Below are 17,597 nucleotides of genomic sequence, written 5' to 3'. Positions count from 1 at the left end.
GGAGAATAGACATAAGAACTTTTAGCCTCAAACCCAAATGGATTATCTTCAGCAATTCTTGAGGAACTGAAGATGAATACACACTAGTAATGCAGAGACAGGTTATTCTTCTTGCTATGATACCATGTTGATTTTCAAATTTATGTTGTATATTCATTCATAAGGAACCATTACAGCATGTATAAGATATAAATAAAGCAATAGGAGATCATCACACACGATGACTTTTCCCTAAATCATGCCTTTTAACATCAGGCTTAATCTAAACCCTAAAAGTGACGGCTCCTTGAATTAAGGAGCTAACTAAATGTAATTGTGTTCTACAAGTAAACAGAACACACTAAACACAAGAAAGGTTGACAGGTGATGGGCAGCCTAGAAACCAAGCAATCATCGTTTGAATGTCCAAGCATCTTCCATTAAAGCCCCTCCCCCACTAGTAACGTCTACAGAAACTTAGGCCACATTCACTTAGTGGGATAAGACTTTGTTATTGTTGTCGTAATATACGCTTTACTTGCATTTTAGACCTGATTGCAAAGTCTCCCTTCGTGTCTACCAACGAAAGTGTTCCTCAAAAGGGTTATTCAGATAGGTTCTTAGTAATCCAATCATTATTCTTAGAAAGATCGACAGTGAGCTTAAAAAGCTTAACAGGGACCTTATGCGTTCATATATATAATTGAAAATTTTATTACATGAAGTAATTAAAAACACATTGGATATGGTACATATGAATGCAATTGATTCCCGTTAATTATACAAAGAGCACACAGACCTCACAGTCTCATTCCCTGCTTATATCACTCTGTCGCGAATGCTTAACTATGCAAGAATAGCGAGGAGTTGATAAAGATCCAGGCGACCCATTTCCGTTCACGTACTTGTGTCCGTAACCGTCCTCCCTCAACCGACATAAATACAATCAGTTGCCGCGGTCGTGTCGGTCGACCGTGGCGCATGACAGAGTAAAGTTGAGAGCAGCCACATCTCACACTCACAGCATCCGTCTTAAGAGTCATACAAACAGGGAAACAAAATACAGAAACACAAGAAGCAAGGCAGTCGTAGGTTGCATAGGAATCTCAGCCAACCCAATCCACAACAAGCAACGATTCAATTCACACTCCTCGTACACTCGTAGCCCACATACACACGAAAAGGCACCAAAACCCACAAAGAATCTGTGTGTTTTAGGCTGTCAAGGCTAATGTCCGACTTGGTGGCTCGCACCGGCCGCCACCAGCAGCGCTACGAGGCCGGCCACCGCCTCGTCGCCGGGTATGTATCTCTTCTCTTTATATCTCCTGACATATTTGTCAATTTTGTGAATATGGCTGCTCTTATATGCTCTCATTTATGTTTTATTGACTTGTATAAGTTAAATGCTTCAATTGGCAGCTTCATGATATTCGAGTTGTATAATTTGTTAGATGCATATGCTTTCTAGCCTTGGAAATAAGTCAAATTTGCTGATTTTCCCTACATTTTGGTCAAATTTGTTACCTATCAAACCAAATTTCACAACGGTGAGAGAGTGTGTGAAGCTGGGTTGTGGCTTAAATGAAGCTTTTCTGTTGCTCCTGGAAGTTATGCTGCTTGTTTTTAGGTTTCCTGAAATTTGAAATCTTCTTATTCGTTTACTTTTTTCGTTGTCAAGTTCTTATAAGTGAAGAAAAAGGGCACTCTTCCGAATTTAGGACAGGGGTCATGTAGATTTTTGACAAAATTCAACGACACTGGATCATTTTGATAAACTTTTTATTCGGCTCCATTGAGAGAACAACTTGACTTTTTGTTTTTGTTTGATTGAAGATATATAAGGAAGTGGGAAACTCCCAAATTCATGCCACAATTATAGTGTCATTCTTTTAGTAGCGGTATCCTCACTTGCTGGGCATCGGTGAACCCATTCTGTAGTTTTCGTAATTGTTACTGCAGATATCCATATTCATTCCTCGTCCTGGTTCCAGGGGATGCCGCAATAGAGATCTAGTTACAACATTATTTGCAAAAATGAGATCAAGTATGAAACAAATACGTTAGGCAGTCACAAATAGTGCAAAATTGGCTTGAAAAATGCAAAATATAATATGGACTTGATCAGGATGAAATGTTTTTTTTTTATTTTTATTTTTTTTAATAATGATTTGAATTCAGCAGCCTTAGTTTTAAATATACCAATGCAAGCAATGTTACTCATGTGACTGATCTTCCACAAAAAATTATCCTCTATAAACCTTACATCTTGTTGTCAGGTTTTTGCTGTCACTGTCTGTAAATAATTTGTTCAACACTACTCAAGTTAACTTAACTCAAATAAGCATAAAACAACTGACTTATTGGGTCAGTTATATCGTTCTTTTTCGTTCTATTGGCTCATTGGAATTTAAATATAAAGCAAAACAAAAAATCATCGGATTAATTATTATAATAAAATCTTGACATTTGTTGCTAACAAGTAGTTATTTGTGCATCAGCGTATTCCATAAATGTTCTACATCAGACTCTGCTACTATAAGAGATGACAAACTTATGTATCTGATCATTTTTTTTTTTTTAATAATATTTTACCCTGCCAAGCATATTATCACAAGTTTCATCGAGAGGGCATATATTTATTTTATTTCTGCATCTAATTTCAGTTGTGTACAGGTGTATTCCTTTCAAATATAGAAATACTGGAGAAAATAGTGATGGCGCATATGAGAAGGTTGTTGAGGTACTAATGATCAGCACAACAAGGGGACCTGGGCTTGTGTTTCCAAAGGTAGAATTTATTCCTTTTCATGTTTCTCATGTTCCTTCTTTTGTAAATACATTTTTCATGTTAATTCTTTTATAAGTAGGATTTGCATAAACATATTAATAACTCAAGAGGTGTCATTTTTTTTCTCATTTATACGGGTGTGCGTGCGTTTGTTATTTATGTGTTTTAAGAAATTTCTGAAAGTGGGTTTGAAATTGTTTTAATGGTCACTTTTGTATTGCCACTAAAGGCATTGAATTTCTTTCAAAGGAAGATTTCGTGAAAACTAGCTAGCGGAGAAGTATTACAACTTTGACGTAAATTTAACTGCTTATCTCAAAATTATTGTTAGCTCTTGAAATAACTTGTAAGTACACCTTAATTTTATCTGACATACACTTCGAGTTCTTTGAAGGAATATCTGACTTTTGCAAAGTCTTTCTATTATACAGATTCCAAACGATGCCTATCCTCTGCAAGCATGCAATCTTACTTTCGAGCTACTTTGCCCCATAAGGACTTATCTTCTACCTGCTGTTACCCTTTAATCTTGGAAAAGTTCCATTTAACCATGATCTAAAAAGAATCTCCCTTTCTCACCTACATAACCATTTATTATGCAACTTCTTGTAAAAATACAATGGCCAAAATGCATCCTTCTGTTCTTCTCCCAGTCGTAAGCCTTGGGGCTCATGATTTTATTATTTGCTGTTCTGCACGAAATCAGTTTTCTTATGTTTAACAATCTTCTAATGCTGCAGTGCACTTGTTATGTTCTTTTAAATTTTGTCACTGACATTACTAATGTATTTGAAGCCTGAAATCTGGATATCACTTTTGATACATCAGTGGTAATACTTGAATCAGAAATCATTTATATATGTCATACTTGTGTATGTGACTGTTCTTTATTAAATCATAGGGTGGATGGGAAAATGATGAAACCGTTCAGGAAGCAGCAATACGTGAAGCTGTGGAAGAGGCTGGAGTACAAGGGGATATAATGGTGAGAATTAACTGCTTGTTTTTCATATATGCTTGGTAAAGTTCCTCCTTGTGGATATTTGTTTGTTGGATGGTGAATAGTCTATGCATCTGAGTTAACGCTAGCATTGGTAGTGAAGGGCTAGTTTGGGATTGCTATGTTTTTTTACTTTCAAAATTGCTTCTGTTGTGCTGTGAGAATAAACAACTGTGAACAAAAAAGGAAGTGTTTGGTAAACAATAGAGGTAATAGTGCTTTTAGCAAAAAAAGAGGCGAGGTTAGGATTGTCAATAGGAAAGTTTCATTGATTGGTAATGTTCACCCACCTCCTATAAAAAGTGCTTTTTAAGAAGTATGGGTAGAGTTGCTACTGCTTTTTGCTGTTTTACACCCATGATTTTGAAAAAAGACACTTTTTTTCATTTACTGAACACAATTTTAGCCCCAATTTTTTTTTCTAAAAGCTGCTTTTGAAAAATACCATGGATATTTTTGCTATTAGTTTGTGATGTGCATTCACTTTCTTAATCAACGCTTAAATAATAATCTAATCATCAACAATCACACTATTTGTGGTTGACAAAATTTGGTCTAAATAGTTGGTCTTCCTAGCATTACCCGAAAGGAAATGTGAGGAGTTATGGTATACATTGCAATACGACCAGGTAATCAATGAAGAAATGATCATGGATAGAATTATGTGCTCGATGCAGGAGCCAAGTTCAAACTTTAATAAATTAGAGTCTTTCTAGTTTCTTATAACAAATCCAACATGAGAAATGCTAAGGAGACTCTCTCATAGTGTTGACTCTCCATGGACTCTCCACCACCTCACAGTTTTGGCGCAATATTTCGCATTCAACATTATTGTCACTTATATGAATGTTAAACAACAAAGACTTATCAGAAGTATACCATTACTGCACAGAGAGAGACTTATGAATCATTTAAGTTATTAACTGCGTGAAATTATTTACAAAGATCAGTTTAGGTTTTTAAGATGATTTGAGAGGCCCGTTCTCCTAAACCGCATTGGTCCAATAAAATTGTGGTCATCCACTGTTCGAACTTAATCCAACATGGCGGAGGAAATACAAATGATGGCCTACCGTTGGATTAAGGTTGAATGGTGGTTGACCAAAATTTCATTGGGCCATGGGGTCCAGGAGAACGGGATTGAATGATTTGATATATGAAACAACAGGGAATATTTTTGGTCATCAACCTCAAGCGATGGTGATGCTCACCACCCTATTTATCATCGTTGGATGAGTTTAAATTTCAAAATTTGTGAAGTGAATATGCACAAATCTTGAAATTTAAACTCATCCAATGGTAATAAATAGGGTGGTGAGCAAAAATGCAGCCAAAACAAGAGAGGTACAGAGTCCAAGTTTTTAAATTCCTACATTTATAAGGGATTCTAATCCATACATAAAAAGGAGAAAATATTTTAACAAAAGTTTAAGGTTCATTGTGAGAATTGCAATGACCATGTAAAGATAAATATAAGGATCTTCGTGAAATGTTGAGAAATTATATAAATACATGCAGAGTCAGAAACCCAATTGTGGCTGTTATACAAAGAGTAGCGAAGAGTTGGAATGGATATAATTGAAACTGAAATAAAGAAGTTATAGATAAATTCCTTATTTCTAGAGGGTTGGGAAGAAAAAGATTGAGTTAGTAAATGGAATACGGGCTTCTTGATTTGCTCAAGTTTCATTGGAGGCTCCGTTGTAAAATTCAGATCCAGTAGCTAGATTTGAATTCCCTTCCTCTTCTTGCCCAAAGTGGAGTGGTGAAGTCCAGTCTTGAGTATCACTTCCTGCTTTTCTGTTCATTGAAAGCATTATTCTGGAGTTCTTCATGCATCAATTTCTCGTAAGTATCGGCAACACATTGTGCGGGATAAGATCTATGCCAAATAATTTTCTTCTTTCTGTATATGGATATAGCAAAAAGATTATGTGATATTGATTGCCATCCGTTTCCAAGTCCAAAACTGCGTCTGGAATTCGTATAATTATTGCCTGTTCTGGAATTCGTATAATTATTGCCTGCTGAGAAAACCTTATGCCTTATAGTTAGAGAATTACTTTTTCATGACAGCAGTTAACTTTCAACCTTACCTATTTGTGCGTTTCAGGATTGTTTGGGGCACTATTTTTTTAAGAGCAAGACCCTGCAAGATGAACTTAGTCCCGAGGGATTGAGCAAAGCTGCCATGTTTCCTTTGCTTGTGAAGGAAGAGCTCGAGTTTTGGCCAGAACAAAACAATCGTCGGCGAAGTTGGCATTCCATCCCTGAAGCTACAGAACTTTGCCGGCATCAATGGATGAAAGCGGCCCTTGAAGAAGGCTTCTCAAGTTGGTTTGCGGAACAGATGATAAGCAATCAAAGAAAGAGAACCACTTAATTTCACCTGATTCATCTGCAGACCAGGAATAATTACCAGACTGGAACTGATTTCAGCGCATAATTAGCCAAGATTTGAACTAATTAGCCAAGATGGTTCTATCAAACGCTATAAAGCTCACTTGGCAGCATAGGAAAAATCCAAGAGTAACGACTATAATCATCCGAAAATAAGACATAATAACGAAAACCGGAGGTTGACGAAATAGACGACTTCCAAACATCGGAATGAATTAAATAAAACAGAAATAGAGCAATAATTTTATTTGAATGAAAACAAAGTTTGTGCGACTTAGAAAGCGCACAGGCTTACAAAACTGTTTATTTAAAGTAGACATAGAACCTAAAGATAATTTAGACAAAACTTTGAAGGATGGAAGACCAAGACGAGAGTGCCACAAGAAGGAGGAGACTGCATGGAATGCAAATGGACGAGACAGAGACACGGCATAAAGATGATCCTTATAGCGGCCTTGAAACAATGGAGGACTAGTGTAAAAGTCAGAAATAACTTGACTAAAAGGATGAGTAGTAACAACCACGGAATTGTCTTTAGTAAACTGAGAAACAAACAAAAGATTTTTCCTAATAGAGGGAACATGTAAGACATTATTTATTTGGAATTGATGAGAACCCAAGTGAAAGGGAAGAGAGTCGATGTGAGCAATAGGAAGTGAAGCCTCGTTACCAACAAGAACATATGCGTTACCAAGATATGGAGAGATGTCTTGAAAAGCAACCTCGTTATTAGTCATGTGGTGAGTGACTCCTGTATCAAAGTACCAAGTAGGATCATGAGTTATGCCAAGTGGAAAAGCATGACAGCCCACAAAGGGAGATGGAGGGCAATGAATGTAAGCAAGAATATGATAACCTGGAGTGTTGCATAAAATTACACCAAAATCAATGAGGGGCACCGAGAACACCTTGTTGTTGATTAGGATGAAAAGCTCATTGATTTGATTGTCAACCACCACGACCATCGCAGCCACAAGGGTGTTGGTTGGAAGGACCACAACATGGAGGAGGCCTGTTGTTATTTCTTCTGCGCTGGGCCTGCTATGCAGGTTAGGAAAAGGGATGCGATGCTCGGCCTTGGGCCTGGTACGTAACAGGTTGCTGCTACAGTGGGAAAACCTGATGTGGTAGTAGCTGTTGTAGATTCTGAGGCAGGCCAATATGTTGATTGTGGGCCACAGCTGGTTATGGAAATTAGGCCAGAGGTTGTGGTTGGGCCTGCACAGGAGCCAATCCACTTGGAGTGGCAGCAAACATAACATAGACAGCAGGGTCAACATGGGTTTGGAACTCAAATTGCAAGAAATGAGATCAAAGGTTGAGGAATTCTGGCAAGAGAAGAGAATTAATTATGAGGGTCAAAACATCAAGTAGTCAGGACTAATGCCTTTGAGAACAAAACTCACCAAATTAGTATTAGAGATAGGTTGATTAATAGTAGCAAGAGAGTCAGCAATAAACTTAGCTTGTTGAAAATATTCCGAGATGGAACGGGAGCCCTTTGTAAGTGCCAGGAGTTGAAAACGATTGGTGGCATTGGCAAGGGAAGCATAAGAAAAGTGTGCATAAAGGCACTCCCAAAACGCCTGAAGTGGTTTTGCCAATACTGAGTGACAAAATAGGTTCGGAAAGAGTATAAGTCAAATAGCTAATGACCGGTTGAATTATAACTCGTTTAAGTAAATCAAATCAATAGGCTTTTCATCCTAACCAACAACAAGGTGTTCTCGGTGCTTGAGTAAACTACCTTGAGAAGACCGATTTCTACCCGCTACGTTGGGGCATGAGACAAGGGAGTGGGGTGTGTTAAGGTTTCCCTTTTTTAGCCAAACCTTTTCCTTTTTCCACACCTAAGTCGTCCCCTCTAAACATTTTCTTCATCATTGTCGTGCTTATTCCCTGTAATTCACCAATGGCCACTCAACCCTCTTCATCATTGAAATTGGTACCAGCTGGAATACCCTACAATAAAAACTTAGAAGCAACTATACTAACTAGCCAAATGTACTAGTCAACTGAGTATAGATTGTTAGAATCCCACAAGCATATAAATCAAACAAATTTAAAAGGTTAAAACATAACAAAGTGAAGTTCAGTTAAGTTTAAGTCTTAGTACTTGAGTTAAGTTCACTTGATTAATAAAGTGTCAATACTAGCAAACTCTATAATATTTAATTCCAACAAAGTTATAAACAAGGCTTTGTAAAGTAATGAACACAAGGAAGTTTTTGGTCGGAAAAACCCACCTTTGGTTAAAAACCAGGGACTTTCCACTAAGTCTAATCCACTAGTGTAAACAAAGGTTCATACAAAGATCCACACAAAGTTCAATTTTTGGAACCCTATCTAAGGAGCAGCTTTACCCTTGTGCAACTCTGCCTTACACGAGACGGACTCCTTCGGTCTTCACGAAGTAGCAGCTCCTCCTAAGCTCATCACCTTGTGGCACTAGGATCAACATGATCAATGATATGATATGATTTTATGATATGCACAACATATTTGGATCTAACTAACTAGTTAGGTTCTTCAGTCAAACAGTTGAAGAAGAACCTAACATGAATCCGAGAGATTGATCTATGAAGGATATGAAAAATTTAGGTTTAGACCAAAAACTTAATGCAAAACCATTAAAACAATGCAACCCTAATATGCAATGATTGGGTGTTTGTGCATGAGATGGTTGTGTGGCTAGGGTTTCGATTTAGAAGCGTAAGAGGTAGCTCTAGGCTAAATGCATTCTTTTTTCTAAAAATCTAAAAATCCTAACCAATGAACAAATGAATCCTTGAGAACCCTTTTAATGGGAGAGATGAATATTTCAGACAAGGGGAATAAGGAGACACGTGTCACAAGCTAAAGAGACCTTTCCAGATCAAGGGTGAGAGATCCACACATAAGAAAGGGTGTCAGTTGGCCTATGTGGGCTTTCTTAATTTGCATGCCTAGACAGCTGGACAACAGACAAAATTTCTAACTAGACAACCGCACTAAACAAAAGGAATCTAGAAAAATAAGTTTGATATGCAAATGCAAATGTATGATTCAAACCTTTTGTAGTGTAGAAGGCTGATGTTTTGACAAGTTCAATCCCAGTAGAAATCCATATCAGCATTGTACCCTAACTCTAAATTATGAGCATGTGTGGTATGTTGAGTGCATAATTAAAGTTATATTTATATGCCCTCTTTTACTTAGGTTTTTGACTTAAAATCTCTATGCATCATAAGGTATTTTGTTGTTTGTATTGTATTTCAGGATGAAAGTAAGGGCTTGAAGAAATCATCTTATTTTGAATATTGTAACAAGTGGCCCAAGATCCGCCATAAAAGGCCCTTGCAGAATTGCCAACTTGCGAGCTTTGCCCCGAAGTGCTTAAAACGAATTAGAAAATGGGCCATATATAGTTAGAAAGCCCTGGACGTCTTCTTTGTGATGGTCTTTACAGCTTGTGATTTGGAGGTTTCGACAAGAAGTTATAACAGAATAAATAGGAGCTACTTAGTTACAAATTCTGATAACAGCTAGTTTTCAGTTACTCCAATACTAAAAGTTGGTTGTTATGAGCTATAAATGAAAGTCAATTCAAGGATGTAAATGTGTTAGATGTTAGATAAGTTCTAAGCCTTTTAATAAGAGATGAATACTCAACAGAAGGAGGAGAATCTAGAGAAAAAGAGCAGGAGTCTTCAGCCTTGAGCAATTTCTAGGTTCTAGCTTTTCTGACTTTTTATGGATACTTAGGGCTGCTTTGAAGCCCTAGACATGATTGAATTAATGTTATGATGCAATTTTAGTTTATCAATTTCATTCGCAAGCTAGAATCAGTTTTCTGTTTCAATCATTTCAAGCATATATTTTCCAGCTTAACTACCTTGTTTATGTTTGCTTTCTATTGAGAATGATAAGGATGACTGCCATATCTTCTTTCATTCATTAGCAACAAGTGGTTAGGTTCAAAACTAATCATGTAAATTGATTCCATGAAGTTCTAGGATAAATGTCATGTTCTAGGGTTCATGTGATGTTCATAATCCTCTTCATTCTTAATGAGTTTCTAGGTGCTAAATTTGAGTATATGCCATGCTAAGTTGCACCTACAAATATAAGTTTTATGTATATGTCATGCATCTAACATGCAAAGTAAGAGATGATTCATACAATCTAGTTATATGCCATGCTAGATATGTGAACATCTTAGTTGTGCATTTGAAAGAGATAAGCTAAAAGATCATCACTGATTCAGGAATATTTAGAGGAAGACTTGTGTTCATTTGAAATCAGATTTATGTCCTAAAAACGTTTCTAACCTATTACATGTCTTAGGTTTGTTTTTAGATACTTCTAATTTATCCCTTTTCTTTCTGTCTTTATTTCTTTTCCAAAATTACTCAAACCCCCCATTTTAAGTCATAGAAGTCTTCAACTAATGCTAATTTGTAAGAGTTAAAGGTTTTACTAAGTTGCTTCTCAGTCTTTGTGGTTCAACACCTTTACTTGTGCCGCTATACTATCTTTATATTTACACTCGAAAGGAACTTCAACAGTAGCATTTACAAATTTTGACAAGGGAAGCCAAACAAGAAACCCAGTACTTAACATTCATCTGCCACCTCTGGACCCTCTCTTTCTGGTCCTAACGTTGCTCACTTTCTTAAACTTACTGATTCCAACTACCTTATCTGGATTAGTTAGATGAAGCCATTTCTTTTAGGTTATAATTCATTAGCTTTGTGGATGGTATAATTCAGGCTCATTCTGTTACTCTTCTTGTTGCTAACAAGGCACTAGTTTAAGCCAATCTGGCTTTTGCTACATGGTTTCAAACTAATCAACTGGTTGTCAGTTATTTGACTTCCACACTATATGAACCTATTTCATCTTTCACTATTGCCAAAAGCTCATCTTAAGCGATTTTGGAGTGTTTTCATGAGCATTTTTCTTAGGCTTCTCTTGCCAATGCCACCAACCTTCGGCTTCAGCTTATGTCACTTATGAAGGGTTTTAATTCCTTCTCGGACTATCTTCAACAGGGTAAGTTTATCTCTGACTCTCTTGCTGCTATTAATTAACATGTCTCTAATACTGATTTGGTGAGTTTTGTTCTCAAAGACCTTGGCCTTGATTACTCGATGTTTGTGATCACCATAATTCATTCTCTTACCTTGCTCGAATTCCTTGATCTTTGGTCCCAACTTTTACAATTTGAGAATCAAACTCGTGTGGAACCCATGACTCAGGCCATGCTTGCTGTTGTGCCTCCCCAAGCTGCTCAAAGTGGCTTCAGCCCAGGCCCAGCAAGCTTTGCCTCCCCAAACGCAGCAACTTGTCCATCCACTCATCTCTTATCAGCATCAGCAGGTCGTGCCCCATACGTTTCCTTAACAACAATTGTAGCTGCATGCTGCATAATAAACCCAAGGCCTTAAACAACTTCCTCAACACCCTCAGCACTGTAAGAATCATCAGCCCCGATGTGGCTTTAATGGCAATAAAAATTAGCCTTGTGGATAAGGCAAAGGTAGACGTGGTGGTTTTTGCCGCAGTGGCTGCAGTGGTTAGCAGCCCAACCAATGGGGTTTTAATCCTCCTCCTTAACAAAGTATTCTAGGTGTTCCCCCTAGTTTTTAGTGTAACTTTTGTAACTCGCAAGGCTATCACGTTTCTACATGCCCGCACCGTCTTGTTTCTCCTTTTGCGGGTTATCACGCATTTTCACCTAGTGTTGCTAATGTTGCTGCTTGGTACGTTGATACCAATGCCACTCACCACATGACCCACAATTGAGCTGCTTTCGATGACCCCACTCTTTATCATGGTAAAAAATATGTTCTTGTTGGTAACGGGGCTTCTCTCCCTATCACTCAAACTGGTTCTCTCCCTCTTACTTTCTTGTTAGTTTAAATTAAATCATGTTCTTCATGTTTCTTCTCTTAAGAAAAATCTTCTTTCTGCCTCTTAATTTACTAAACATAATTTTGTTCTGTTACTATTCATCCTTTTGGTCAAGTAATTTTTGACTTTTACACTGGTTCTCCATTATTTCAAGGTCTTTGTAAGGGTCATCTTTATCCTGTATCTCCATCCCATTCGTCCCCCTTTCATGCCGCTACCTATTCCTTGTAGTACTCTCGTCTTGGTCATCCATCTTCCAATGTTTTATCTAAATTGTCTTTAGGTTCTATGTCTCAATTAAATAAGGGGTTTTGTAAATCCTGTGCACTTTCTAAGTCGCACAAATTATCTTTTACATCTATTAAAGTTAGGGAACTGTCATTGGCACTCCAAAAATCTCATTATACACTCTTCACAAGTGTATTTTTTTTTTCTAATTATAAAATGTTTGGAGTGCCAAATGAGATTTTTAGAGTGCTAATAATAATTCCCTACAGTTATTGCTTTGTTTCCGTTTTACTTAATTCACTTTGATGTCTGGATGTCTTCTACTCTGTCTAATTTCGGTTTTTTCTATTATGTTTTATTTAAGGATGATTACAATTGTTATTCTTGGATTTTTCCTATACGGGCCAAATCCAAAGTTTTCTTACACTTTGAATCACTTTACAACATGGTGAATAATATCTTTAATTCATCTGTTAAGTTTCTCCAAACAAATGGTGATACGGAATATTTTATTCATTCGTTTAAAACCTTCTGTCACAGCCATGGAATGGTCCATCGTGTCTCATGTCCCCACACAAATATATTATTCATTCATTTAAAACCTTATTTTCATCGTGGTACGACTCATCTTATCTTATTAGTTTAAGTGGACGATATTATTTTAACTGGGAATAATTATATGGCTCTTCAGCATTTTATAGATCTTTTAGGAGATGAATTTGAGATTAAGGGTCTTGGTACTCCTTACTATGTGGGTATTGAAGCTCATCATACGACAGTTGGTTTTCATCTATCTCAAACCAAGCATGTTCTTGACTTAATGATAGGGACACATATGACTGATTGTAAGCCGTGTAGCACGTTTATTGTTTCTCGTGCCCAGCTATTCAATCATGATGGCACACCCATGTCCAATCCCACTGAATTCCGTCATCTGTTAAGTTCTCTTTAGTATCTCACCTTGACTTGTTCGAATATTGCCTATGTTATGAATCATGTCTCTTAGTTCATGTCTCGTCCTACTCAGACTCATTTTATTGCTGCTAAATGCATTCTCAAGGGGAACTCTTAACCATGGGATTTCCTTTCATCGCTTTTTTGATCCTCCTTTTTTTCGTCGTTATTTGGATGCTGATTGGGCTGGCTATCCAAACACTCGTCGTTCTACTTAGGGTTTTCTTATTTTTCATGGGCCTAATTTAGTTTCTTTGAGCTCAACCAAGCAACCGACTGTCTCTCGGTTTAGCGTGGAATTTGATACATAGTTTTGGCTCATGCTTATGCCGAATTTATTTGGCTTTCTTATGTGTTTTGTGAGCTTCAATTTCCAGTTCCTTCCCCCACCTTTTTATATTGTAATAATTTGAGTGCCACATACATGGCTACAAACCCGGTGTTTCATGCTCAAACAAAGCATATTGAGCTTGACTATCATTTTGTTCATGAACGCGTCAAGCAAGGATCTCATAAAGTTCAGTTCATCCCTTCGATTGATCAACCAGCTGATGTTCTCACCAAAAGCCTTTCCAAACCATGCCTTGAAGTTTATGTTCCAAACTTGTCACTTCGAGACCGCCAAATTTGCGGGGGGCTATTAGTGTAGGATGATTATTATGGGCTAGGTTTTATAACTCCTATGGGCCTAGGTTAGCTTGTACTCCAAGTCAATTAACTTGTATATATTTGTATTCTTGTGAATCAATGAAATTAAGGAATTATAATTCTTCATGGTATCATAGCAGGTTGTCCTACGTGTGAAGCCCAATACCCACACGCGCTACACATCATCCTGTTTGTGTTGTCCATGTTTTAGGCCTAAATATTCGTCACACGTGAAGGGGCGTGTTAAGAATAAAACCCACATTGATAAGAGGATGGGCCTTGCATATGTTTATAAGCAAGTTAGGCTATTCTCCATATTGTCAATTGATTTTATGGTGAAACCTCAACTTTCTTCATACAGTTTACTTCTAGATTTCACAAGCTAGTAAACCCTAAATTAAATGTGATAACTTTTTAAGTTCTATTTTCTAGACTAATTAGATTTGAAATTTTTTTGGAACATTATAGACAAGAAGTATAATTTCACAATTACAAATGCAATAGAGAGACAATACAAAATAAACCATCAGCCACATAAAATACATCCAATTGAAAGATAATGCTCATTTATTAGGGCATAATTAACCTTCTTGTTGATTAAATAAATTAGTTGAATTTTGTTTTAATTAAATATATGGGTAAATTACACAAAACTACCTCAACTATGTGTCGAACTACAATCTCATACCTCATGTTTAAAACATGACAATGTCATACCTCAACTTATGATTTTGTTGTAATGTCATACATCTGTTAACTTTTCTATTAATTTTTCTGTTAAATGCTGACGTGGCATGAGCAGGGCCCATTATTTTGATAATTAGAATAAAATTTTAATTAATTAATAATAAATTATTTGTTATTTATTTAACAATTAAAAATTAATCAAAACAAACAAACATTTCTCTTCCTTTTTTTCCCCAGAAATCGTGTTTTCTCCCTAGCGCCCCTTCATCCTCCTCCGCCCCCTTCTTCCTCCTCCGTCCTCTTCAACCTCCTCTTTAAACACAGGTTTCGGATCTTTTCTGGCCCGCTTCGACTGACCTAGAGAACGGCCATATTTTCCCTCAAACTCTCCCTTCTCTCCCAATGCTCACCATCTTTTTTTCCCTATGTTCACAAAGACGCCAAGCCCCAGAGAAAGGCCATCACCAGACCACCACCACAACCGTGTCACTCTCTCTTCTTTTCTCCCTCAACGCTCAACTCCTCAGTTTCTCTAACCTCTCATCTTCTCTGTACAGCAACATAGATGGAAACCCTAAACCACCTCACAGTTTTCAGATGAAAATTAGTCAATTCCTAGTCAGATTGGACGAGACTTGGACCACGGATCACTTCCCCTTCATCCTGAGGTTTGGATTCGAGCATGGGAGACTTGAATCTACCTCGATTTCTCGAGAAACCAAAAGCCTAGTTTTGGGTTGACAACCTCAGGCCGTTCTCAAGCCATTATCCAGCCACGACTTGGTGTAAAAAGGGTATATTTCTACTCTTTGATTTGTGATCTTCCTTTTGAGATAAATTTCGTGTGTTTTGGTAGAGATTTTAGGATGAACGGAGCAGAAATTTTTTCGGCTGGCTGGTGCCCGTTTTCTAGGGCGCGTTGGGAGAGAATGGAGAGTTTGAAGGAGAGAGATTCGGATGAGGGGGCCCAAAAATTATTTGTTTATAATGAATATTAATTGTTATATAAATAAAAATTAATTAATTAATAATTAATTAATTTTTTATTCTAATTAGCAAAATAGTAGGTCCACCTCATGCCACGTCAGCATTTAACAGAAAAATTAACAGAAAAGTTAACAGAGGTATGACATTGCAACGAAATATAAGTTGAGGTATGACATTGTCATGTTTTAAACATGAGGTATGAGCTTGTAGTTCGACTCATAGTTGAGGTAGTTTTGTGTAATTTTCCCTAAATATATCAATCTTCGTCACTTAGTATTATAGTATAGTGATATTCATCTTCATTTATAAATGAGAGGTTTTAAGTTCGTTTCTTGTCATAGACGAATTTGAAATACATTATTATTAACGGATTGTAAGACTTAATCCACATCTCAACTTCTTTAGCGTAAAGAATACCATTTGTTCAAAAAAAAAAAAAAAAAAAAATCCAGTTGTCCTTTTTGCTGTTTAGAGGTATACGCATCGCTGTGCTCGTCGGTGCATCATTATACTAGGTCAGTTTCTCTCCTCATGCTTTTGATTAATTGTGGACGACAATAAACATCGGCTCAGCCAGCCAAAAGCAGAAAATGAACAAATATGCAAAGGACAACTACTGTAAACTCATATATATTTAGCACATATTTTAATATTTAGAAAAATGATAAATACACACTACTATTAGTCTCATACACGCTCTTAATTAAAGTTTGATTATACTGTTTTGATTTATTTAATTTGATAGTCAGGAACTAAAAAACAAAAAGTGCTAAGAAGCTAAAAAAATTGAAAATAATCTCCCAAAGATCGTATGAGAGAACTATTAGTTAACAGGGATAGTTAACCAGTTAAGTAAAAGTAACACACAAGAATTAACAGAGTTGACTTTGTTTACAAGCTTATTTATCAATTCATAATTTAAAAATAAACGAAGAATCTTGCTCAAAATTACATTCGCATACTAATTGTTGGCTTAAGTTTAAGCACAGTACACATAATCAACATTAATTAATTAAAAATAGTAGTTAATAATTAAGAGGAAGATCCATACATGACAGTGGAAGGCAACAAACCCCCTAAGTTGTCAACCATTTCAGGCACAAAAAGATCATCATACAGCTCAATCTCGTGTTGATTTTTGCTGTCATTTGAGTTTGAACTCCCGGCTGCCTGCTCTTGGTAACTAGTAGGACTGGAAGCAACCTCTAGATCTAATGCATAATCTTGAAGATGTTCATGATGATGATGATGATTCTGCACTGTCGAATCCGGAAGCGCCTCACCGATGAAACTGCTGTTCGGAGGCGAAGAGTACACGGCCGAAAACCTAGCGGGGTCGTCCGGGAACGTGGAGTCTTGGCCGGTGAGCTCCTGAACCAAAGCCCTGAACTGTGAGGCACTCGTACTCACCTTCATTGGGTTGGAGATGTACACAACTTTGATACCGCCTTGCTTTTTCTTGCTACTGTAACTACTTTTGGTAGTCTTTCTATTTTTGGCTTTGTTAGTTTTACTACTTTGTTGGTTAGGGTTAGGGTTAGGGTTATTCATTGCTGGTAGTGGATAAAAGAACTTGAGGAGCTCCAAGGGGTATGTTAATTGGTTAATTTTCTTGCACTTTCCCGGAAAAAAGAGTGTTTGGGAATTGGGAAAGATGAAGAGAGAAAATGATGTGGGAAAAAAAGAATACACCAAGAAGTTGTTTTGATGCATAAATCCGAAACTAAACAAGAAATCATATGGGTCCAAAACTGGTGCTAATCCCACTCGCTAAATGCGCGAGTGTGATATAGTTTCAGAATATAGATCGCACATTTGAAGCGAGTGTTTTAGAACACGTTACGATGCGCGTGGAGTGGTGCTTGGCTTTTAGTATTGCCAATAATTCTAACACGTGGAATCATACAAATCCAGGTTTGATGTCCTGACGTCATCAGCTACGAGAAGGATCACGTCATATGAGTTAAAGGTTGTACTCAGCTGGCTTAGCCGAGTTGGCTCGAGGTAGTGGTGCAGCCTACTGAACCG

General features: G+C 37.1%; 2 protein-coding genes across 2 annotated transcripts; one reads left to right on the top strand and one right to left on the bottom strand.

The window, feature by feature from the left end:
- The first annotated feature begins 739 nt into the window (after window positions 1-739).
- LOC137713596 (nudix hydrolase 16, mitochondrial) lies at window positions 740-6,259 on the top strand. The gene is made up of 4 exons (XM_068452918.2): window positions 740-1,281; window positions 2,656-2,770; window positions 3,672-3,755; window positions 5,884-6,259. The coding sequence occupies exons 1-4, from the start codon at window positions 1,211-1,213 to the stop codon at window positions 6,151-6,153; spliced, it is 540 nt and encodes a 179-aa protein (XP_068309019.2). The 5' UTR covers window positions 740-1,210; the 3' UTR covers window positions 6,154-6,259.
- Window positions 6,260-16,496: 10,237 nt separating this feature from the next.
- SIB2 (VQ motif-containing protein) lies at window positions 16,497-17,277 on the bottom strand. The gene has a single exon (XM_068453162.2). The coding sequence runs from the start codon at window positions 17,118-17,120 to the stop codon at window positions 16,602-16,604; it is 519 nt and encodes a 172-aa protein (XP_068309263.2). The 5' UTR covers window positions 17,121-17,277; the 3' UTR covers window positions 16,497-16,601.
- Between the last annotated feature and the right edge of the window lie 320 nt (window positions 17,278-17,597).

This window comes from Pyrus communis, chromosome 14, assembly GCF_041283825.1.
Source record: "Pyrus communis isolate YQ-2024b chromosome 14, ASM4128382v1, whole genome shotgun sequence".
NCBI lineage: Eukaryota > Viridiplantae > Streptophyta > Magnoliopsida > Rosales > Rosaceae > Pyrus > Pyrus communis.
Note: the sequence above shows the minus strand (reverse complement) of the source record. Positions and strands in the feature narration are given on the sequence as shown.